Here is a 25797-nt window from a genome sequence, read left to right as displayed (position 1 = left end):
CTCCCTTTCCAAAACCCCATCCAAATAAAATAGATTTTACCTGCTGCTGGAAAAGGAGAAGGGAGGCAGGCGAATGGACGTCTCTAGGGAGGAAACTCCACAGCCTGAACACCACCAAAGAAAAAACCTGTCTCTGGTTACCATGTATCTCATTTTTGATCATGGAAGCACCCAGAGGTGGGCCTTTGATGAGCATCTCAGCACACAGGCAGGTTTATATGAGAAAAAGTAATTTAGATACCCCTGTCACCTTTGCAGCTTTAATGGGAACTGGTTATTATGGTTTTTGTGGCAGGGATTGAGGACAGTATACTATCTAAATCTCTTAAAAATTACAGTGGCTGATTCATGGTTACTCAATAGTGGTGAGCTTTGGTGATCTATGACAGGCTTTTGTTCATTTACATGTAGATCAAAGTCACATGGCCCTGCTGGTCCATTACAAAAATCCATCCAAGCCACTAACAGAATACCTTTTGTGCTTTCAGGTTATTCAGAATGCTTCCTCAGTTTTGATGCTTGCGGTGGGGTGGGGACAGGATCAAGGGCAAGTGAGGGGAGAAAAGTATAGGGCGTGATATTATGCGTTATTTGCTGTTGTCCACTGATTTTTCACTCTTAATTTGGTTGAAAGAGTACTTTTATACAGGATCAGTCTAAGTGTAAAGGTTCCCTGAGCAATGGTGTGCAATCCTCTGTACACTTTCTCAGGAATAAGTCCTCTGAACTCAATGAAACTTACTTCCAATGAAATTTGTATAGGATCGGGCTGCATATGTAACTAATACTTCTACCACTTCCATCTTAAGGCAAAGCAAAGCAAAACTCAGGGATAAGGAGAAGTAACCCTTAACATTGTGCCGTTGCTTACAAACACCTACTTTTCTTTTTCTTTAACGTGCAACCCAAGAAAAAGTTCTGGGAAATGTGAAAGTTTGCATTTGCAGGATTGAACACTTGTTTGTCCTGACAGAAACAATACTGTTTCTAGTGACTTCTGTTTTCTATTTACTTCCATGCTGGCAAGAGGATGGGCCATCACACACAATGAAACCATCTTTGTTTGGGAGTGAGCAACCTGGCTTCCTACTACTTGCCCATTTCCAACACACTGAACAACCCAGGGATGTTCCATGGGTTGCTCCCCATGATGTTCAAACAAAGAAGTCTGGGTTGTTGAGGAAGAAACAACCTCATGGTTTGTTCTCACTGCTGAAAAGCCCATGATTAACAAACCCTGGATTGTTTCAGCATGTGAATAAGTATCTGTTGCCAAGAGGGACAAGAAGATTTAACAGACTCTTGCTGCACAGCAGTCAGTGGCAACGTCTATAAGGGTGGTTAAAAACACATAAATAATAAGGACTGGTCAAAAGACTAAAGTTTTGCACATACCGTTTGGTGCATTGGCTGGGTGTGCTTTGATTGAAATCTCTCAATCGATATATTCCAAAGCAAAGCATATTGTATGTTTTCAAAGCTTTACAAAACAGATCTCCGTAACAACCACCATCCTAGGAGACAAAAAATAAAATTGAATTAAGAGGGGTTTTTTTTCCACCTCAGTTACCACAATGAGATTGAAGGGAAGAGAGATATTTTAAGTCAGCAGTTCTGTGCCAAAGGGACAAGGTGTGAGGCAGTCTGTTGTTTACTTGTCACAAGTGAGAAACAATTAGTCAAGGAGCTGTCTAATTTAAATGTTTAATCTTGAAACTAGCTAATAAATGTGTGCATGGGAATGTGTGCAATCCCAGTGATTGTACTGCAAAACAACAACAACCTGAACTGGGAACAGTGACTGACTCTTATTTTAATTGAACATGTAAGCTTTGGGGCCAGAGAACAGCTATTCCACAAATTAAGAGCAATGTAGTCTGAACTACTGGTTGATTAAGAAGGTGTGACTTTTTCTTTTTTGCTCCAGTCTTGGAAATTACTGTGTCATATGGCTCGGTTTATTTAACTATGTTGTCAATTTTCACCAAGATAGTTTGGATTTCACTGGGGAGAATAACACTTAGTAGGCAAGAATCCCCCCACTTTGCCCCTGGGGGCTAAAAAAAGGAAATTAGAGAAGAGACAGATAAACCATGTTCGTCTCCAGCTGAAGTTGCCACCCATCAAGCTTCTCATTTGTCCCCAAGCAAAGCATTTGTTTTGGTTTTGATTATGGGACTCAATTGGTATTCAGTATGGCAGATACAGGAACAATGAATCAAATTCTCAGCTTCACCAGCATGAATAAAAGTAACAGTGAACTTGTGATGGGCTTGCTACTTTTCTGTTTGCATTATAGTATTTGGTAATTGCCTGAGGTGATGAAAATGATCAGTGATAGTGGATTCACATGCTGAAGGTACCATAGAGGGTCACACGTTTATGAATTGGGAGTCCTATTTGCATGAAGGGGCATCCGGATTGAGCATGTAACTACATGATTCAGGAAGAAAATGTGCATTCATTCTACATATCAGGTGAGCAGAGAAGGAGGATCATGTGGATCTCGCTATGCACCTATGATGAGTTTTCTGTTTCGGCTTTTTTTTCTTATTTGGTTCTTCAGACATACACCCAAATGTATGTCACTCAAATAAAAGGAAGTTCTTCTTCACACAGCGCATTGTTAAATTATGGAACTCACTACACAAGATGTAGTGATGGCCACCAATTTGGATGGCTTTAAAAGGGGGTTGGATAAATTCCTGGAGGCAAAGGCTATCCATGGCTACTAGCCCTGATGGTTGTGTTGTGTTGCTATCTCCAGTATTCGAGGCAGGAAGCCTGTGTGCACCAGTGCTGGGGAACGTGGGTGGGAGGGTGCTGTTGCACCATGTCCTGCTTTTTCATCCCTGGCCGATGGCTGGTTGGCCACTGTGTGAACAGAGTGCTGGACGAGATGGACCCTTGGTCTGATCCAGCAGGGCATTTCTAATTACTTTTCTAGACAGGTGAACTGGCACCAATGAAAAGCATTGTATTTGAGATTATATGAGGCAGTATTTATTTATATTAATAACTTTTTTAAAGCAGATGGTCATGAGTCAAAAGCCTAATCCTTACAGAGGTGAGGCGGTAAATCTGTTTTGAATTGCGCCGTTTCAGAGTGTAGATGGTTTGTGTGTGTGTGTGTGTCATATGACTGGATATTCCCATGTCGAAAACAGCTTCTCCCTGGCATCATTCTCTATGTAGGAGGTGGGGTGTTGTTTTGGTTTTTGTATGGAGGACCATTGAGTCATGTGAGTCCACATGGCCAGTTTCACCACCTCTCCTAAGCCCAACTCCCAGATGGGTGTTTTCATAAAATTATTTAAAGAACCTTTCCCTCGTTGTTTTTTAAATCCTCCAAAGTGGTTTACAATAAAACCACAAAATATAAATAATATTATCACGATTAAAACAGCAGCAATAACTAAGAAACAATTAATCAGTCTATCAAAAGCCCAATAACCGTAGAAAACATCAACCAGCAGCAGCAGAAGGGACACTGCTGATCCCCCCCGCTCAGAGCAGATGGGAAGGAGACAGCAACCTCCCTCAAAAGCCTCATATCAACAAAGTGGCAAAAGAAAGAAAATGCTGGCGGTAGGAGGACTTCCTATTAGAAGGCATTCTCTGCTTCTGCTGGGTTTTCTATCGCTTCTCAATCAAAGTAGGGTTTTGGTCAGCAACTATTTTTTTTTATCAGGGGCCATATTTTGAAAGGGCTCAAGGAACAGCAACTTTGGCTTCATCCAATGAAACCTGCATGAGCCAGGAAAAGGGGCTGTTAACATCCTCCCTCCCTACTTTTATGCCCCTCAATTACTCACTCACATCCTCACACCTTGAATTGCACTGCAAAGTCAGTGGCTGAGGCGCATAAGTGAAGAACTCTGCCTTTGAAGCCTTTATTGCTGTTAAAAGTGGGAGGGGTGCTTAAAGAGACCTTTGCCTGGCTGCTAGCTTAAGTAGGTGAAAACTGCTGTGGAGCATAATGGGTTTGGTTGGGGTCTTATGGTTCTGCTGAAAATCTCTGGGGGAATGGATTAAGTTCCTCAGTCACCACCATTCGTCGATCCCTGGGATAGTTAAGGCACATGGCCCCAAAATGGTCATATTCTAATTCTACAAATTTAGGAGAATCACAAAACAACGGTGATAAATCGAACAACTTTTACATTTATATGCCACCCCATAGCTAAAGCTCTCCGGGTGGTATCTGACCATCTCAGCCTCATAGCAATTTTATGGATTTGGGGGGATTAATTTCATTCCACCCTGTTTCCGCGTAAATTTGTAAGCTGGTTTTTTTTACAGCTACAAAGAAATTCATGCTTTTTCCGGGTGCCGTTTTCTGTACATACGTATGCACATGTTGTGCTCGTATTTCTAATGTATACGTTTCTGAGTCATTTCCATGGATGGACTGCGGCTTTGTGCACACCTTTGCATTTTGTGCTCACTTTTCAATAATGTGCCCATATTCTGTGGATTTCCCCCCAATAAGCTGCATCACCAAGTTCAGGACAGTGTATCCGATTTTGTGCTTTGGATGTCTGTCTCGCCTTGTCTATTGGCTTGGGAAGTGCAGATTTGCTAAATTCACATAAAAAGCTTGTCAGAACAAATTTCTCACCCATCCCTAGGCACGGTTGCCTTGATAGACATCTTCTGTATAATATATCAAGGAGGAGACAAAAGCAGTTACAGAGTGGCTCCCTGAGTTTCCTTTTCCTGTCATGGTCTTACCCCAAGGTCTGCAAAAGGCCCATCTAGCAATGCCAGCTGAGCCACCCGACACCTGTCCCTGTTTGCAAGTGTCTGGGGTGTGCTGTAGCCCCCCCTCAGTGCATTTTCCTCAGCAATCAGCGATTCCAGCTCCGGTGTGGCTCCTCCCGTAACCAATGTACGTATCAATGTGAGAATATTGTCATTGAAGTATGTCTGCAGAGATAAAAGAAAGCTCTTTAAGCAAACACCATTAAAGTCACAACTGAAGACATCCAAATTACAACTTTTCTGGGTTTCTGCTGTTTAAAGTTCTTGGCTGTCTCTTCAAATAATTTCCCATCAGAAGTGAAAAGACAGCAGCCCCCAATTACTCTATTTTCTTCTGTCCCATTAGGCTTCTACTCGATCTTTCTCCCCCACCTTTTTTTTTTTTCTTTCCCCAAACCTCAACTCGGGGCTGATTTTTATTAAAGAATAAAAATGTAAATCATTCATGTTTCCTATAATTGGTGTTAGTAGAGAAGCAATGACTGCCTTCCTTCTCATTGCCTTCATGTCTAATAACAGCCTTTAGGACATGTAATTGTAAAATCCAGACCACATTTAAAGCTTACACAGGCTAGATTGCCTTTTTATACTTGTCACCAATCCATCGGGGAGCCGCCTCCGTGCTTCGGATGTCATTACTTATTACTGTGGCTGGACTCGAGCAGACTTCCCGATGTATTGTACTAAACATCTTATTACGAGACTTGACAGTGTTCAGACACAAGCATGTATCAATTAAACATTTTGAGTTCATTCCAGATAAATGTATGATGAGTTTAGGGTCCGGCTGGTCCTTTTAAAAAACTCTAGGGTATAGGGTAAGTGTAGTTTATTAGGAAAGACTTACTCTACAGTGACATTTTGCCAGCATCAGTAGCTGCACTGATCTGTCAGGCAAACAATGGGCATTTTAAATATTAATTGGATGCCAACGGAAGGAAGTTCATTTCAAAGTACAGTGGCCTGGTTGAAAGATGTTCCATTAAGTAGCCACAATTTATGACTGGTTGAGTGGAATAATTTTAAAAAATGCTATTATCTCTAATCCTAGTGATGGCCATTGTATTGATGTGCACACACGCACACGAAAAATTCGCTTCACATTTTGCTTTAGGCAAAATTAGATGACTATCCAAGGATGTGTAGAAGCCTCCTTTCCTGCAAAATTTTGTTAATACTGGAAACAATTTTGCCTTTCCTCAAATTTCTCTGATGCGGGGGGAAAAAAACCAAATCCGTTTAGCAGGTAAAATTTTGCTTATAAACAAAATTTTGTTGGAAAATCTAATCCACTGTCTTTGGGAAAAGCAGCATCAGACAAAACCTGTCAGTGACTGGCAACCTGATCCAAAATATTTGAAGCATTGCATGCTACTGGCATATCAAAGTTTGCATTGAAGTGATGACGTAATGATCAATATGCCTCGATAGAAATTTGTATTGGCTTGTAGTTAAAGTCTTACATTACCTTCCTCAACCTTGTGCCCTCAAGATGTGCTGGACTGCAACTCACATAATTACCACCCAGCACCATTTTTTTAATCAAATCTATTCATCTCCAACTGATGGATCAAGATGCGCAAATAGGACACACCCTGACTTAAGGTGGGTCACACCAATGGTTTTGCCGCTATTTGCTTTTCTTTTTGTTAGGAATTTTAAATAGGAGGAGAAAGCCAGTAAAACACCTGGTCTAACTCTCCAGGAGAATGCAGTGATAGAATCTTGAGGTGGTAGAGTGGACCATACTACTACATACCACAAGCGAGGGATGCTATTTTGAATGCTTCTCTACATAATAAGCTTCCTACAAGTGAAAAATAGTATACCAAAGAGAATTTCCTATGTGCTGTTCCATTTGAAGGGGGTGGATGGTATTTTATCACTGGGAAATATTCAAAATTATGATCTTCCCCATCAACATCTGAAATGGAACATTCCACTCTACTATCTCATAACATGATTCCCTTTGTGCTGCAGGTGTAGGCCAGGCTGAAGATGGAGAACAGGAGAGACTGATTGAATGGAGTAGTTGGCTCCAAGCTTTATGGTTCAGTTCTCTCTGGTTCTTGTTTGTGATGTTTTTCAGGATTTTTCAAAGGGGAAAAATCTGCATTTTTCAGAATAATGCATCCTCCCCCCATTGACTAAAGTGTGAAAATATGATTTTTTAGAACAAAAACCTTTAAGTATGCACACCTGAAATTGTGCAGTTTTAAAATGTGCATTTTTAAAAGTACACATTTTTAATGTGCATGTTTTGGAAAAGCAAATTCAAGAATTTGCAAATGTATTTGTAAAGAGAGCATTTGTGAGTGATTTGAAAACTGATACAAAATTGTTGTACATCTCTACATTTCAGCAGGTATTGCTTTTTTCAGCTCTTCATGACAAGCTGCATTTCTTGCCCACATTTCCTCTTCTATGCAAAGAGAAAAGGAATTATTAAAATTAAAAGGTATCCCATGTTGTAAGTTGGGATTAAAGGTAGATCCTGAATTTAGAAAGACTGAGGAATATTGATTCATGTCGGTTACTCAGGAAACCAAATGCAAAGGGAGGCACAGGGCTCATCTACCCTTAACGGCTGGGTATAAGAGGGAATTTGGGCACACGTATCCCCCTCCCAAACACATTCACTTTATCCAACTGTTAAAGGTGCAGGAGCCCTATCTTTTTGCCTCTGGCCACACTATGGTCAGCAAAGGTTAAGAAGTTTATTGCTGGCTTGAGTTTCAACAGGAACGGATTTGAGTTGGTATTACAGAGACTTCATACAGTGCTAAAAAGATGCTGTTTCCAGAGCTAGTATGAGTATGTCTAATCCCCAGAGTTATACTTGTCATGTTTTTTATGGTGGGCAGGGCTCCTGTACCTTTCATAGTAGGTAGAAGAGATTTGGGCAAAAGCAGCTTGTTAAACCAGGTAAGAAAAGCTATAGTTGCTGAAATTCCTTCTATGCTACCATTAAATATACATTCCGTAACTTTGCCTTCCTCTGCATTTAGCTGTCCTCAATTCAATTTATTTGAAGGAAGGGAACTAATATTTAGTTCTTATATTACACACACATACAGAGAGAAACAGAGGGAGAGAGAAAATTGAGAAGATGTCCTCAAATGTAAAATCTTGTAGTTGCCCTAGAACTAAATTTGAAACCTTTTACAGAACGTTTACTGTTGCCTAAAGTCTTTGACCTGTAAATGCAATAGTAAGGCCATATGCTAAAACTAATTTGAAAACTATTTCCTGATCAGTCTAAAGGTGAAGTTCCTGAATCTGCCAATCACTAAAAGCAAACACTCCAAATTAATTTAGACGGTGATAAAATTTAGTACAATTCTTTTTAAGGGAAGAGCCTTTAATTTGCAGCTGCAAGTACTAACTAGAGAATCCTGTGAGCCTGCTGCAACCATTCCAGTATGAAAATGTGCAGTGAATGAAGGACAAAGGAAATGCATAACCCTGGCTTGCTGTAACCTGGGTAAAGGACAGCTATTTTTGATCTCTATATTTAAGCTTGCAGTGCCACCTAGCCCATTCCTTTGCATTCTCTCACAGCTCTTTTGGAATACAAGCATGTGGGGCCTTCTTTCTGAGTTTCTCCCCCACTACTAAATAATAATAATAATAATAATAATAATAATAATAATAATAATAATAATAATAATCATCCCACGTTCTTATGGTTCACTATTAAAGCTGTCATGCTTCTTAAACTAATTTGTCTTTTACAGAAAACTTAACTGAAAATAGATCTCTTTAATACAGTCCAGTAGCATTTTGTCATTTTCTGTCTCATAGTTGCCACGTTTAAAATATTTGCGGTTTGCATACAGTAACTTAAAGCGAGTGCCTTTTAGGTTTTGGAGTATTTTTCCCCCATCAGTATTTCAGGCAAATCATGATATATGAATACATTTTTCTTGGTATTGTGTTAGTTTAAAAATAAGTGATTGCCAAACGTTGACAGCCCTGAACTAAAATCACTATCTTAAAGCCCGTGGCATCACAGGAATTAAGCCCTGAACAAAGCAAAAAAAAAAAAGGGGGGGGGGAAAGAGTTATACTTTCTAATGTATTATACTGTGGATCTACCACACAGATTCATATGGTATTCTATGAAAATATCATAAAATAAACCAGGGAGTGGTTTATTGCCTGATCCTCTTTCTCAACAGCAGGGAGGGAATTATGGTGTAAGACTTATAATTTCATTGTGGTTGTCAACCAACATGTAAAATAAAAAAAGAAGAATTTTCATAGATTAATTGCCTTTCTTTTGACTGATTGACTCAATTTAAATAATTCTGCATATTGCAAAATCTAAATGAAGACACTTCTTCAATGAAGAGATAATTTCTCTTACATGTGAGAATTTATCTCATTGGAGAAATGCTTAGTTCCCCAGAAGTATTCCTTGCGATGTCAGCACTTGGCCACATGCCTCCACATCTGCTTTACTAGGCTGCTTTACTTCTGCCACACCCTCTTTTCCTCCAGCCTCTAGCAATTCTCCACTACCTGCCCTGCCTCTTTATTTCATTTTCTGCCTCTTTCCCATATTCACCTTAGACAATGTTTAAAGACAGCACAGAAATAATTTCAATGTTGGTGCCAGTCGCGCCTCCCTGGAGGAAAGAGCCTCACATGAGGATTAGTTACAATAAGGTGTGGAAAAGGTGAGTTGTGAGGGGAGACTTGAAGGGAATAAAGGTGGTGGTTACATGCAGGTGTTCTAGGAGGCAGTTACAGGTTTAAGGGGAAAGTTGTTTCAGAGAGCAGGAAACCATTGGATGGCAGAGGGTGGTGGAGGTGGATGAGTGAAGATTACAGGAATAGATGTGTCTTGACATAAACAGAGACATAAGGAGAGGCAAGACCATGGAGAGCACTGAAGGGAAGGACAAAAAGATTGTGCCAGATCTAAAAGTGAACAGAAAGGTATTTACAGAATCACATGATCAGAATGATGACCAGGACAAGGACAAGAGGGGCAGAGAGTAAAGGCCTATAAGTTGTTATGCATGGCAATGTTTGTTCATGTGAAATGAGAGCTTCTACCAGGCCACATTGAATTTCCAATCTGGAACGAACAACACCTTCCCACAGTTAGACTTAGGTGTTTGTAATCATGCAAATAGTTGTGGACTGAGGGGCAAGGGCTTGTCATAAAGGCACTTGAGCCACCATTCTCAGACTGCCTTCTTCGTTTGTCCTCACTGCAGTTCCTACGGCAATTTTGGAAACTTTCTCCTAAGTGAAAAGTTGCATTGTTCCTAAATGTTGCCTATTACCTCATCCTCCCACAGGTTTCTGAATGTACCTCTCCTACCTGTGCTAATAAAGCATTTTGGGAGGAAATGGGCATGCAGACAGATATGCAGAGTGAGAAATACAAATATGGGAAAGTTAAGAGGAATGGTCTCCTACCAAGCTGGTCATAGGATGAATGTGGGGCTGTGATTGAAATGGCAGGTTCCACTTTCTCTGTAATCAGGAAACAGAAAACACTGGATACTTACCGCACTCATGAGGGAATCCAGTACGCTGACAGCAAATGCAGTTCCACATGCAAAAGGCTGTGTGAGATACAGTTCTGTATCAGGGTCATCATCATCATCTTGGTCCAGAAATTGAACATTTGAATCATTCACTAAAAAGATAACAATTTAAAAAAAAGTTGTTTCCATACACTTTTACATGATATATGAGAAGAAGAAGAAGAAGAAGAAGAAGAAGAAGAAGAAGAAGAAGAAGAAGAAGAAGAAAAGTTTGTGTGTCCAGAAACGTAGGCATGTTTTGAACGCTTGAATGTTATTGAGAATGAAATTAACATGGATGCAAAATATCCGTTTGGGGGGGGAACAGTTGATCTTTATGAACGATGAATATTATGGAACAGCAAATGTGACCTTCTCACAATGGTCATTTCTTGGCACCATCTGGGGTATGTGGGCCCTAACCACAGTAGGGGCTGCCTTGTGCAGTAGAGATCCCACAAAATACTCTAGGCTCAAAGGCAAGTAAAGGTCTGTCTTCCTGTAATTGTTCTGATGTGGCACATTTGAGGAATGTTGGACTGTATTATAATTCTACTCTTTCATGTATGGTATATATTATTGGTTATTATAGTACCCAACATCTTGATTGTTAACCACCTTGAGACACATCAGTTTGTTTTACATATCTTTACAAATTGTAAATAAATGGTTTATTTGATAATTATCACTTTTTATTGGTGTTTGGAGTAGTTGTGTGCCCCCTGGCACCTTATATAGTACATTTGAGGAATCTGCATGAAATTAAAGAGCACCTGTAAAAATAGGAGCAGTGAAATGAAGGTGGCAAGAAGGGTCATTAAAGAAGTGGAAGATATTGTCCTGAAACATATTGTGTGGCCCTAATAGCAGTGAGTTCCTGTTTGGGTGGATTTCTGCTCTGCAACATAAAGAACAGTCAATATTCATTTACAAATAAAGGTTACAGGTTACCTTTTTATTGCCCCAGTATTTTAGCATTTTAGCATCTTAGTCTTTTAACATTCTTGTTTTAAATCTGTATTTTAAATCTTTGTATTGCTGCTCAGTTTTATTCCGGTTGTACTTTTATACTGTGTTTTTACATTGTGGTTTAATTTTTATACTTTAAATTACTCTTATGGTTTTGATTTTTGTGAAATGCCCAAACAGCTTTGGCTATTGGGCAGTATAGGCTATAGGAAAAAGAGACAACTAGTTCTGGTGCTATGAAATGCCAAAAAGGTTTCATTTTTCAATATGAAATACAAAAAAATGTTCTAAAAATGTTAAACCAAACTTGTACAATGCTCAACGTTTTGGATCTTGTGGATCCTTCGTCAGGATCTGTACAACGAAATGAATTACTTTTCTAAGTAATTATAAATTCAAAACCTTATAGATTTTTTTTTTACAAGATCACAGTCGTGTTCATTCTGTCTCCGTCAGCAGTCAAACTGTTGGCATTTCATAGCACCAGAGCTAGTTGCCTCTTTTTCCTATAGCCTTTTCATGGTACTTTCTCCCCTTTTTTCACTATTAGGCAGTATAGAAATGCAATAAATAAATAAATACAAAACATAAACATATCAATAACTTATGACCACCTGTTTACATTGGGAAAATTCTGGCAGCCTTCTGCCACAGAGTTAAGTCCAGTCTGTTGTGGTGAACTTGTGGGTCGGCTTGTACCACTACAATCTGCTGATGAGAACAAACATAATTGCCTGTTTCTCTATAGAGTTCTATAGAGTTCTAGTCCAGCCTTCTCACTGGAATGCTAGTTTTCTGTGTATAGGAATCTGTTTTTATAGAGGAGCAATCCACTATGTGAGCTTCCACCTGCAGGCTGAAGTGGTACAGCCCAGGCACTTGTACACTATCCTTGCTTTTGCCTTACATATAGGGGAAAGGTGAAGAAGGGGGATCGGGACCGTGCCTGTGGGTCTTGCTCCTGACATTGCTTCCGACAACTTTGCTTAAAGCTCTCTGTTTGTATGTGCTCCAACTTCTTGCTCACATTGGTATGGCAGGATTCAAAATCACATGGAACACCTACACTCATACAGCTGTATACATGGACCAACTGGTGTAGTCTTATTTCTTCCGCAATAAATTTAGGGCCAACCTAGACAAACTAGGTGTTTTTCATGTAGATCAGCATTGCATAGGATTTTTTGTTTGTTTAACTAATAGCCCTCATCGGGGAGGGGGTCAGTACTGAACATTTCCATACATCCCTTTCATTGCTTCCCAATCCTTCCTTTGCAGGCGCAAGGGGGATTCCAAATAGGGCCTGCAGCAACACATAATCGAAGTCACGTCTAGTTTGGCCCTTAGCACACACATGAAGGTTACCATGAGTATAGCTCTTATTTTTACTAAAACAACTTTGTACCTGACAGTTTGCTGTTTTGAAAGAGGTGTGCTATACTTTATACATTATTCACTTTGTGGTATTAAATAATCTAGAATCAGATCTGGCCCATATTGGCAATAAGTGTATTTTGTTTTATTGACCTGGTGGCTTTGTTGTAGCCAAATAACCTAATAGTCTCACTGGTAAAATCGTAAGCATTGCTATTGGGTTAGATGACGTCAGGTATTTGGCTACACTTTAGCAATTGCTGCCAATGTAAAATCATGGCCCAGAATCCAAAGAGATGCTTAGGTTTCTGCAAGCAGTTTGTTTCTATCCAGTCAAATGTTTTATGGTTTAAAACCACAACGACACAACATGCCCTCTTCAAACAGAAGACCGCACTGTGCCATATTGCAAATGGTTTTTGAAACTCTCCTCGGTTTCAAAAGCATTTGCTATGCCAGGCCTCACTGGAAGTGAAAGGAGGGGCTATTTAATTAATTAATTAACTAATTTCATTTCATTTCTATACTGCCCAAGAGCCAAAGCTCTCTGGGCGGTTCACAAAAATTAAAACCATGAAGAGCATAATAAAACAACTTCAGAACACGCCTCCTTGGACTAGGGGAGCAGAGGGACCTTTGGGCCGAAGTCCACATTTCATTTTCTGCATAGTTCTTGCTTCAAGTGGAAGGTTCCATTGTGGTTGGTTGGTTGGTTTTGTTTTCACAAATTACCGTATTTCTTCGATTCTAAGACGCTACCGACTGTAAGACGCACACTAATTTCAGTACCACCAGCAGAAAAAAAGCTTTGATTCTAAGAAATAATAAACACACCCGCGATTCTAAGACGCACCCCGTTTTTAGAGATGTTTATATGGGGGGAAAAAGTGCATCTTAGAATCGAAGAAATACGGTATTAGTGTGAGGCTCCAATCCAGATCAGAACCAGAGCCTGAAATTTGCAGTGTTGCAAATTTAGTTTCAACAAACCCTTTTTTGGCTATGATCAGGGGCTCTGTGAAGGCGAGTTGTAAAAAAACCAAAAACAACAACAACAAAACACCCACCTGCCCTGAAGGCCAGAACTATGCAGAAAAGTTAATGTGCTCTTGGTTTCATAATTCTTTTGACCCTGATAAGGTTATAGTTTTCTCAAAAAGGCATCTTTTTGAAGAGGAATTTATGACCCTTCTTTTTATTGAGAGCAGCACTGAAATGCCACTGAGTTATGACATGGGGCCTATTTACACATGCAAACTGACCATCTGTTTCTCCTTCTGATCCCAGTTGTCTTTTTCCTGGTGGAAAATGTTAGTGTAAATCATACTGTACACAGGCATTACAAGTGGGGGCTGGTAACTCCCCCCCCCCCCGCCATGATCACAGGTGGCATTGCTGGTTATACCCACATGCACCCTAATGGCTCTATAATATTCCATACTGGAGATAGGTCAAGAGGGGTTGTGTAAAGAAAAAAGGGGCCTGAACGGTCTCACAACTCTCCAACAATACCTTTCTTTTTTTGTTGTTATACCAGCCTTGTGAGTCAATGAATATAAGGAGAGTCCTTTCAATAACTCCTCTAGCAATAAAACTGTTTTGTTTAATAGGCTTTCATTTATTTTCTCCTTTTTGTGAAAGCAGCTACTGTTCAAAAGAAGGCATTCCACTTCAAAAAGGTACCTCTGGGAAAGACAGGGCCTTTTCTCAAACTGTAAATTAAACCAAGGCACAAATCTTCAATAACATTGTATATTCCACTTACTACAGGCAGATCTGTAAGACTAATAACTCACACAAGGCTAATACCTGACACAAAAGCTTTTCCACCTGTTACGCGGTGACAGTTTCAGAGCCACAGCAAAATCTCATATGAACGTTGAAAGGGTAAGCCTCAGACTCAAACCTCCATAGCTTTATCTTCATGGCCTACGCCCTCCTGCTGGGATTTGTATGAAAGGTCTCTCAGCTAGGGGTGTAAGAGTTCAGAGTTTCATCACAGGACGTGCAAATCAAAATCTCACTTTGCTGAAGAACCCTGCTTAGAAGCTTAGCTGGTTTCAGGACTTCAGAACCCTCAGCTTCTGAGTGAAAACCTGGCCACAAAACCAGCCAGCCAACAGCAAACAAACAGCTTAAGGGAAGGTGTGATACTGGTATTTCTTTCTCCCCATCCTGGCCCCACCCCCAAATATTTTTTATTTCTTCTTTTGACTCCTCTGAGAGCTGTTAAGACATGTCAGTCAAATTGACAGGTGGCTAGAATTTTTTTTAAAATAGAAAGAAAGCAAAGCAAAGCAGGGAGTGAGTAGGTCTAGACCAAAGAAAAATGAATTGGTGTGAAGATGCTATGGAAACAGCCAGCAGGTCAGACGAGTGTGATCAAAGATTTACTGATGCTGCATGTAGGAAAAAAATCATTAAGAAAAGCCAGGACAAGACAGTCGATTTCAACTGGAATCACAAATAAAACACATTCAAAGCGGTGCTATGGGGGAAGCGCCTTCTGATACAGCCAGATAAATAAAAGAGAAAGCCAATGACGGTAGAAACAACTATAAAACAAAAGACAGTTGATGTGAAGGAAAAAGGCACTTCTTACCCAGTTCAGTTATCATTAGAATGTGAGTTCCACTGTTTTTTTCCTGACTGATTGAAACCAAAGGCAGAAGTTTGCCAGGCTTAGCTAATAAGTAAAGTGTTTAAGAGGGGATTGGGGCGGAGGGAGAGGAGAAGGCACAGAAAGAGAATACAGTAAAGGAGTAAGACAGGTCAGGTCCAAAACTAAATGGAAAGAAAGTAAAAGGACCAAAGGACTACCAATCAAGCTTGTCTTTACCATGAGAGACAGAATGGCTTTCACGCGTCACACAACTGGAGAACAGCCACTGTCTAATGCCACAGCAGAAATGAAAACAAGCAAACAGTCACTGCATTCACCATGATAGCACTCCCTGCACTGTTATAGCACAAATTAGTCATTAATCCGTTAGCATAAGAGAGAAAGGCCTGACAAGTCTATCTTTAGTGCCAGTTAAGATGCAGGCAGCAGGGTCTGCATGTCCCCTGTAACCATACAGCCCCTCCTAGGAAAGGAGGGGACAAAGAAGCCTGTGGGACCACCTGCTTTTCTCCAGGCATGCTACCAACCCCACTGTCTGTGGACCTGTGGTATCTTCTAATGCCAGCAGAATACTGCACTCGACAACTTTGCGTTACTGTATTTCTTCAATTCTAAGACGCCATCGATTGTAAGACACACACTAATTTCAGTACCACCAACAGAAAAAAAAGCTTTGATTCGAAGAAATAACGCACCCGCGACTCTAAGACGCGCCCCGTTTTTAGAGATGTTTATATGGGGGGAAAAGTGCCTCTCAGAATTGAAGAAATACGGTAATACTGTCGTCAGTGTGCCCCATGCTACACACTGATTCCCTGCCCCCCGCGCCCCCATGCAACAATTCTTTGTCCTATCTATCAAACTCTGGTGTAGTGTACATTGTCACCAAGTAAGGGAAGAAGTTATGTAAATGCTTTAAAGAGGGACCCTGCTTAACTATTATATTTTCCCTTCACACACCAGCAAGTTAAATGAAGGTTGTTATGAAATAGTTTCATTTCCCTAGGCTGGCAAAAAGAAAAAAGAAAATAGGTAGGGAAATGAACATTAGAGGGCATTTCTCTTACCTAACTCTGTTATAATAGGGATATCAATTCCTGTTGTAATGGAGGGCTGACGTAGGAGGCCATGCACTGGGCTGTTGTCTGGTGATGACCTATCCATTCCTGGTGGTGAAAACCCTGTGGAGAAAAAAAAATCACCCAAAATCTTTGATTTTATGTTAGGACTCTTAAGTTACAAAGCAAAAAGAAACCAGGTCATGTGGAGGTTTGTTACTTAGAGGGAAATGCATACAGTTCAAACATAGCTCATTGATTTTATAATTGAGGGCTAAATTAGATGAGACAACTGGTCCTATTAGCAATTGCATGAATGGCTTTAAAAAAGCAAATAGCAGGCTGGTGGGCAGGGGTGTGTGTGTGTGTGTGTGTGTGTGTGTGTGTGTGTGTGTGTGTGTGTGTGTGTGTGTGTGTGAGAGAGAGAGAGAGAGAGAGAGAGAGAGATCCAGATCCAGATCCAGATCCAGATCCAGATCAGGACCTGGCATATATTTGGCTAGGGGCCTTTAAACCTTTGCCCCTCACTGCGGTCCTAATCTGGTTTCCACTGTACACCTGCTATTTGCAGAAGAAGAAAATATCCCATTCGCAGCCGTGGAAACTTTCCAGGTGCAGGCATAGGGTGGAGATCTGCATCAGGATTGCAGCAGGGGCGAAGGTTGAAAGTCCCCTAATCTTGTCCCTGCTAATTACTTAAAAAGACAGTAGCAGCCACAACGCTGTTCACATAGTTGCTAACTACATTAATAGTGTCTCATCTAGTTTGGCTGTGAGAATTATTTGGAGCACCAAGACAGTAAAAAATACTTCCTGACTTTCAATGTCATGTGTTAGAAACCAAACCAGCCGAATGAATGCTTAGCAATCATTTAGGTGGCAGATACACAATACACATACACATTTAAAAATCAGGAAAAGTCTAATGGACTTTACACTACAGCCTACCTCATGGAACAAACATCAATAATGGGGGATGAGTGGCCCACCAGATGTTGTCGGACTCCCATCATCTCTCACATTGGCTATGCTAGCTAGGGTTGATGGGAATTGCAGTCCACCAACACCTGGAAGTTCACATGTTCCTCATCCATGACATCCCAAGAAAAAACATTAGGCTCTGGGAACTAACTCATAGGACTCATCTTTATGTGAATTTCCAGCACTTAATTGAACTGAGACAAGAGCAAGGTGCTATTGGTGGGTGGTTCTTCTGCCCTATTCAACCTCTTATAGATTGGACTGTTTCCAGCCCTCCTCTTGAAAGTCGATGTTAGCAGTGTGGGGCTTATTGATCAAGCTGTTATTTTTATATTTTTATTTATCTATTACATTTATATACCGCCCCATAGCTGAAGCTCTCTAGATGGTTTACAAAAGTTAAAAACAATGAACATTAAAAACAGATATACAAAATTTAAAAACAACCAAAAAGTATATAAAAAACCCAATATCCATTTAAAACATGGGGCAGTGTTTCTCTTGGCTCTTTGCTCTCAGGCCTTTTGCCAGTTCCTACCCACCTTCTACATGCAAATCTCAAATCTTCAAAGCTTTGTCTCTAGAGACCGCCCCTCTCCCCACCCCATGGCTCAGAGTGCCTTTCACCTGCTGCACCAACTGTAACACATTCTGGATAGAGAAACCCTTGTCCATTATCCATGCTGCAGTAAGCTTCAAGATAGACTACAGCCATATTTTTGTATGTAGGTCTACTTTTGGACTCGGTCTGGAAAAGATAGTTCCAAACATAGCTGCTAGGTTGTTCTGGTCCATTTCTAAGCCCAATTCAAAATGCTGTTTTTGTGGGGCATCTGGTTGGCCACTGTGGGAATATAATATTGGATTAGATAGGCCTTTGCTCTGATCCTGCATGGCTCTTTCTATGCTTATATCTATCTGTCTTTCTATCTCTCTATCTGTGTTTTCATTTTGAAAATGTTCACAATAATTATTCACAATCTTTATAGTTCAATTTTTAATAGAATGTGTTGTTTCAAACAGGATCTACACTGAGATCACATGACATTACACTTATCAATAATTACTCTTCATAAAAGTTGGCTTTCAAAAATGCATCATATGAGAAGTATAGATTTAGGCATTATTCCATAAATGGGTAAAGGTGGTAGTCTTTCTGAGCCCTCTTGGTATAGAAAACACTAGGCTAAGCTTTTGACCTTTAAAGCCCTGTATGATTTGGGACTAGGTTAACTGAAGGTTCACCGGTATACACATATGCCTGCCCAGGTTGTAAACTTCTCTGCAGGCCCCTTTCCGGGTGTCCCTCCCAGCTGAAATGTGGAAAGTAGCTACTGGAGACAGCATATTTTCAGTGGTGGAGCTCCAATTATGAAATGCCTTCCTCAGAGAGGTTTGCTTGATTTCTGTGCCAGGCAAAATCCTATTTGGCTGGGGAATGCTGGGAGTTGTAGTACTTTTTTCGGTCTAAACATGCACTGAATTCCTTTTAATCTGTTTAATTCAGTATTGGATATTAAATTGATTTTAATTTCTGTCATATTGCTATATTTGTGCATTTGTTGATCTGTTTTATCATTTATATAGAATTGCTTTTATGTTGGCATGTCAGCTATCCTGGAATTTTTCTTATAGGCTGGGATATAAAAGTTTAGGATGAATGAATGAATGACATTTTCAGAGGCCCTTCTCCACGTGCCCGTGAGAACTGAAGCAGAGTGTCTTCTCAGCGGTGCCATGCCTTCTGTGAAATGCTCTCCCCAGAAAGGTTCAGCTGGCTGGCACCCATGTTTTTATCTGTTCAGTGCCTTTGTTTTCATGCCTTTTAAATAACATTTAACCCTGAAGTGATTGATTTTATGCAGCTCTTATGCTACGGTATTTTTAATATTGTTCTTCCTTACATTGAACTATATTGAATGTTATGATACTGGTTGTTTTACGGACACGGCTTTTGTATAAGCTGCCCTGGAAAAAAATTATTGGAAGGCTGAAGTTAAAACCTGTCAAATGAAATAATTTCCTCAACAAGTAACTATGCCAATATGTGGATGCCTAGGGGTTAGGTCATCGTGTGGTGCCCCTTCATGCCATTGGGGGCTAATGCATATTGTTATTTTAGGGCCTCTTCAGCCAGCTCTACATCAAGCAGGATATGACATTTTTTGAAAAATGTATGTGGTGTGTGTCCTGGGCCCCAACAGTTGTCACTACTGTTATAAACTGTTTTAAAGCAGTAGTGTTGATCCTGCCCTGGTAGTGTTTCTGCTGATTATACTTCAGCCCTTGACCCAAAAGTGAAGCTCTCAACCTTTCATGCTATATTATTGCCCATAAGTATGTGTCCTGTCTATGTCCTACCCACAAGGTTTGAAGCAGAAAGTCTTTGTGAACAGGAGAAAATCAGGCTTCATGTAGATGGCTGTGATTCAGAGCCATTCCAAGGTAGAACTAAGTTTGTTGTTTATTCGTTTATTCGTTCAGTCGCTTCCGACTCTTCGTGACTTCATGAACCAGCCCACGCCAGAGCTTTCTGTCGGCTGTTGCTAAGTAGTCCTTTGTAATCTTAAGTAGAATAAGGCTACAGTATAAACCTGTAGACTCGTCCTACTGATTGAAGAAAGACAGCTTTTAGCCTTACCCCGCTCAATCCAATCTCTACTGTTTGTTTGAAACACATATGGCATTTCTGTGAGACAGACTGTCAACAGCTTTATAATTTCAAATTGCACACACAGCAAATGCCTGAAGTGGGGGGAAAAAGTTAAATGGCTGAGGTTTCTCCCCAAATAAAAGCTGGTCCCGCACAACTGTATACAAATGCATGTATTTATTAAAAACATGTATGAGTCACCTTTTCACACAGAAACTGAGCATTCAAGGCAAAGTACAGGTCCAGCTTCCTAAATGGCTATAGAAATGGGTTAAAAACCAGCTGTGCTATGAGAGAATTAAAGTCAATGAAAAATGGATTCCTGCCCAGATTCCTTGGATTGTGTATATACGTGATGAGATTATTTTACCCTCATACTGATGGATGACAAGTGTGCAATGATGCCAATCACACCCATTTAATATTGGGATGAATTGTACGATCTTTTAGGGTATCTCATCCTGCCAAGAATTCCAAGAAGGGGCAAGTTGGCTGCACTGTTCTATGATCTTGTATGTCAGTTATACATGACAGAGTAGATGCTGCCCTGCTCTTTCCAGAGGTGACATACAGTATCCTCTGTGAGCAAAATAGTTCATCTTTGTCTGTGTCTAGTTCTCAGGTTTGCTAGGCCACACAGCTAGGGCTGATCTGTGTGGGTCCATCCATATGAAAAGGTCAGTTTCCAAGATTGATGATACTGGAGTTGAGGGAAGGACTACGAAAAGCAGCTGCAGTGGACACTTGGCCACTGTGGGAAATCCAGGGCAAGCAGTGCTTCCTTGTCAATTTCTTAGCCTTGTGCCATCGCAGGATTCCCTATATATATATATATCATGAAAAAGTAATAATCAGTCATCAGCTCCCACCAATCCTAGAGGGCAGTTAATAATTACTATTTTATAATGCTTTTCTTTCAGTGCTGAAGAAATTTGGATATGCCAAATTTGGACATTTCTCTTACAAATTCAAAATACCTGTTAATCATTAGATCATATAGGGAGGTACAGAGGGTCAGGATCTGCTCTAGAATAAAAATGGGGGGGGGGGACGACGTTGCTGCAAGATACAGATTAGAATGTAAGCCTATGCGGCAGGGTCTTGCTATTTATTGTTTTACTCTGTTCAGCACCATGTACATTGATGGTGCTATATAAATAAATAAATAAATAATAATAATAATAATTTAGAGTACTGTCTTTTTTTCCCTTTTGGCCCTATGAGAATAAAGAAACCGTAACAGGCATTTACCCCAAACACACGTATTATCCAAGTGAAAGCTCCAAACCAATGTTGTAACTGCATCTCCTGGGAGTCCCAAACCTTTCAGCATTGGAGAAAAGGTGACTCTACAACCCTTTTGACAGCAGTTACTCATTATCTTACAATAGATGACAAGAGGGAAACACTGGCCTTAGCTAGACCTAAGGTTTATCCCGGGGTCGTCCCTGCCTGCTGCCGGGATCCCCTGTGTGTCATTGACATGAACAGGGACGATCCCGGGATAAACCTTAAGTCTAGCTAAGGCCTCAGTGTAAGAGAACTTTTCAGTTGCCCATGCTCATTCAAATTAACAGTTGCAGGAAGAAGGTCTGATTATCAGTTCTCTGAACTAGTCTGACAAAGAATCAAGAAATTCCACTAGGGAACAGGTCAGCAAACTTTATGTTCATCTATTTATTCTCCCTCTCTCCCTCTCACACACACTCAGGCATATACACCATCTCAAGTAGGTGCAGTAACACAGCCTCAAACATAGTCTTTCCTTTCTCTTCTTCCCATTCTCTCTCTTTTTTACACACACACACACCCCTATCTCCCTTCCCACACTTTTTCCCATACACATATTTTAGGGTGACCATATGAAGAGGAGGACAGGGCTCCTGTATCTTTAATGGTTGCATAGAGAAGGGAATTTCAGCAGGGGTCATTTGTATATATGGAGAACCTGGTGAAATTCCCTCTTCATCGCAGCAGTTAAAGCTGCAGGAGCTATACTAGAGTGACCAGATTTAAAAGAGGGCAGGGCACCTGCAGCTTTAACTGGTGTGATGAAGAGGGAATTTCCCCAGGTTCTCCATATATACAAATGACACCTGCTGAAATTCCCTTTTCAATACAACTGTTAAAGATACAGGAGCCCTGTCCTCCTTTTCATACGGTCACCCTACATATTTTCTTTCTCCAATTTCACAGGTTCTCAGATTCACACATTTGCCTTCCATTAAGTTTTCCTTCCAGCTGGGTCTGGAAGAAGAGTTTTCTCCTTCTCCGAGCTTTTCAGGGAAGCAGAATGATTGCTCTCTACCTGTGGCTCACTTTCCTTCCATGCTAGGTCAGGAAGAAGAGGTTTCTCTTTCTTCCAGCCTAAGAGGGAAAGAACAGCACTATGGAGGAAGCAAAATTTGGTGGTATGATGTGTTTATGTGTGGAGGTGGGGTGGAAAATTTGGTGGGGGCCTTGAACACCCACTGCAGGCCTCACTGAAGGCTTCCATGGGGCCCATGTACTGTTGACCTGTGCCTCCGAGTATTTATAAGTACTTAATGTACTTAGCCCTGTTGCCAGTCCACTTAATCTCTCTCTCTCTCTTTCTCTTTTCCGTCTTCCCTCCTGAACTCCTTTTCCTTGTGTGTCATGGCTTTCTTAGGCTGTAAGCCTGAGGGCAGGGACTGTCTTTTTTGCTAACTAATTGTAAGCCGCTCCAAGAGCCTTTTTTGACTGAGGAGCAGGGTATAAGTATGATAAATAATAATAATAATAATAATAATAATAATAATAATAATAAATGGAGATTGGGCAACAGACGGGATTGCTAGGCTTTTGTAGCAGTGGTGACAGTTAAAGAAATATACTAGTTAGGATTGATTACTCTGGTTTGGGGAACTGAAAAATGGCAGTAATCATGTCAGGCAGTCTAGGTCTTCACAACCACTTCTTTAAGGGTGTGCTTCTTGAGGCAAAAATGTATAATAATCACTATGGGCTTAAGCAGCATTTCTTCCAGCTAGTCCATTCAGCCACCGCCATTTTTCTTTTCTTTACAGACTGGCACTGCTTTAAGATCATGGTCTCTATCAGGTAAACCCTTGGGTTCCGCGCAACTGTAACTGGAACATGCTATACTGTTTGCAGATACTAGCATAATGTACTATTGTTCTTCTAGATGGCAAAAACAGAGGGAGTCATATATTTACAAATACGTAGTCAAGATATGCATGTTTATTTTTTCTTTGGTTTTGTGCATTTTGTCAGTACTATTTTTTCTAAGTTATCCTGATATTTCTTTTATAAAGATGTGGGGCTTGTACATAGTTCTTTAAAAAATGTTTCTCTTTGCATAATGGCTAAGAGACTGTGCTACAAATCAGGAAGCCTCCATTTTGAATTCGCCATGAAGTCCCTCTGCCATGAACATTCTTCTATGGGTAAGTCATGCTCTCTCAGCCCCTCCCATCTACAATATGGGGATAATAAGGCTGACCCACCTCACGGGTTTTTTGGAAGGACTGCAAGAAGTTGCTCTTCATTAATAGAATCATAGAATAGCAGAGTTGGAAGGGACCTACAAGGCCATTGAGTCCAACCCCCTGCTCAGTGCAGGAATCCACCCTAAAGCATCCCTGACAGATGGTTGTCCAACTGCCTCCTGAAGGCCTCTAATGTGGGAGAGCCCACAGCCTCCCTAGGTAACTGGTTCCATTGTCGTACTGCTCTAACGGTCAGGAAGTTTTTCCTGATGTCCAGCCGGAATCTGGCTTCCTTTAACTTGAGCCCATTATTCCGTGTCCTGAACTCTGGGAGGATCGAAAAGAGATCCTGGCCCTCCTCTGTGTGACAACCTTTCAAGTATTTGAAGAGTGCTATCATGTCTATCATGTAGTGTGTGTGGGAGGGGGACACAAATTTCCCTTTCAACTGCCCTTTCCATCTATAGTTCCAATCCCAATGGTCTCCTACCCTACAGGAGTAGATTTCATGAATGTAAACTCTGGCTCATTAATGTGAACTATTCCATTCACAGAAGGAAAATTAGGATCGAGGTCATTCATTGTGAAACACTTTAAACATTCTAAAAGGGTACTGAAATGCTAATTATTATTTCCATTATCTTGGAAAGATGGCAGGACAAAGAGAGCCAGTCAAACCGGTCCGTATTCCAGCCTCCAGCAACATCCTCTTTACAGTCTGCTTTCCAGCCCATAGCATGAATTTTAGATGCTGTCTATTTTCTTCCTTCAGAAAAAAATGAAGGAAACCTAAACTGTTTTATCACAACTTTCATTTGAAATTATGAAAAAAATGCAAGTGACAGCTGTGCGAATTCAGTGAATGTGAAGTTTCTGACTTTCTTCAACTTGACAAGTAAACACCTTAAATCGGTAATGCTATATATGCATAATACATGGCCTGTATTTTGACATCCATCATCAAATGCTGACTTGAGAAAATACTGATTTGTACGTCAAGGAATAGCACCCATAAAGCAGGAAGAAATTCAGGTCACAGGGTATTAGGAAAGCAGTATTTCATTACCGCACCAGGAACAGGCTAAGTCATGAGATGTAAGGGATGTTTGGGGTGTGTGAAAAGATTCTCTCTTATTGCACAGAGCCTGCCTTCATTCAGAAATGATTCGTGTTATCCAAAGACTCATTTTCATTTTCCTTCTCGTATTTCCACTCGTCCAGGCTTAAAGATTAGCACCCATCAAACAGAAGAGGGGTGGCTGCTATTTTTAGTTTTCCTTTCTTTCACAAAGTAACCCCATTTTTAATGAGGAGACATGGTAATGCCTGGTTAGGGAATTCCAACACATACATGTAACGGGCCTGGGGCTGTGCACATTGGGCCCACCCCCAGTACCCCTATCCTCATCCACTCCATCCCTGCCTGAAGTAGAAAAACCATCTAGGAAATAGCATCAAAGAGACTGGCTTGGACACCATAAGTTATGGGCACTGTTCAGCTTGTACTGTGGGCTTTCCTGCACCATTCCAGCAGCTTCTCCTTGTATCCTCTAAAAACCCACTCCTGAAGCTCCGGAACAGAGCATGAAGAGGAACAAGGGATTATACCCGTCACTCCCAGGGCTCAAGCAGAAGTGCATTCCAATCATGTAAAGACTCTTTGGAGCCAAACCATTAATAAGAAAGAGCAATTCAATCCCAATTTCAGCAGCATGCTAAACTTAAGCACCTTAAAAATAAAGGTGTACTCTTAACTCTCAACTCTATTATAACTCCCCCACCCCACCACCAAAGCTTTAGTTCAGGGGTGAGCAACTTGCGGCCCTCCACCTATTTTGGATACAACTTACACCATCCCTCACCACTGGCTATGTTGGCTAGGGCTGATGGGAATTGTAGGCCAACGTATCTGTAGTGCAATAAGTTGCCCACCGCTGTCCAAGTTGATTATTGATTAAAAACAATTATGTCTTATAGCCTCATTTCTGTTACATTGAAGAGGCATATATGCTGGAAGTAGGGTGACCCTATGAAAAGGAGGACAGGGCTCCTGTATCTTTAACAGTTGAATTGAAAAGGAAATTTCAGCAGGTGTCATTTGTATATATGGAGAACCTGGTGAAATTCCCTCTTCATCACAACAGTTAAAGCTGCCGGTGCCCTGCCCTCTTTTAAATCTGGTCACTCTAGTATAGCTCCTGCATAGGAGGAGCAACTGTTAAAGACACAGGAGTCCTGTCCTCCTTTTCATAGGGTCACCCTACTTGAATGGAAATTTGCCTCAAGGGACTCACTAACAGCTAACTTCACTATGGTTAGGAAGGGCTCAGTCCTAATTTGTACAACACACACCTATCATCAA

At 40.7% G+C, this 25797-nt stretch overlaps 1 protein-coding gene across 8 annotated transcripts in view; it reads right to left on the bottom strand.

The window, feature by feature from the left end:
• KCNMA1 (potassium calcium-activated channel subfamily M alpha 1) overlaps nt 1–25797 on the bottom strand; it is a 720064-nt gene that overhangs the window by 13565 nt on the left and 680702 nt on the right. For all 8 annotated transcript variants that reach the window (XM_063133180.1, XM_063133181.1, XM_063133174.1 and 5 more), the window contains 4 exons: nt 16341–16454; nt 10290–10420; nt 4735–4929; nt 1396–1514 (listed from right to left, as the gene is read on the bottom strand). In XM_063133180.1, coding sequence (XP_062989250.1) covers nt 1396–1514; nt 4735–4929; nt 10290–10420; nt 16341–16454 — 559 coding nt within the window. The remainder of the gene's footprint in view (nt 1–1395; nt 1515–4734; nt 4930–10289; nt 10421–16340; nt 16455–25797) is intronic.

Source organism: Elgaria multicarinata, chromosome 8 (assembly GCF_023053635.1).
Source record: "Elgaria multicarinata webbii isolate HBS135686 ecotype San Diego chromosome 8, rElgMul1.1.pri, whole genome shotgun sequence".
Classification (NCBI taxonomy): Eukaryota; Metazoa; Chordata; class Lepidosauria; order Squamata; family Anguidae; genus Elgaria; species Elgaria multicarinata.
This window is presented reverse-complemented; position numbering and strand designations above follow the sequence as displayed.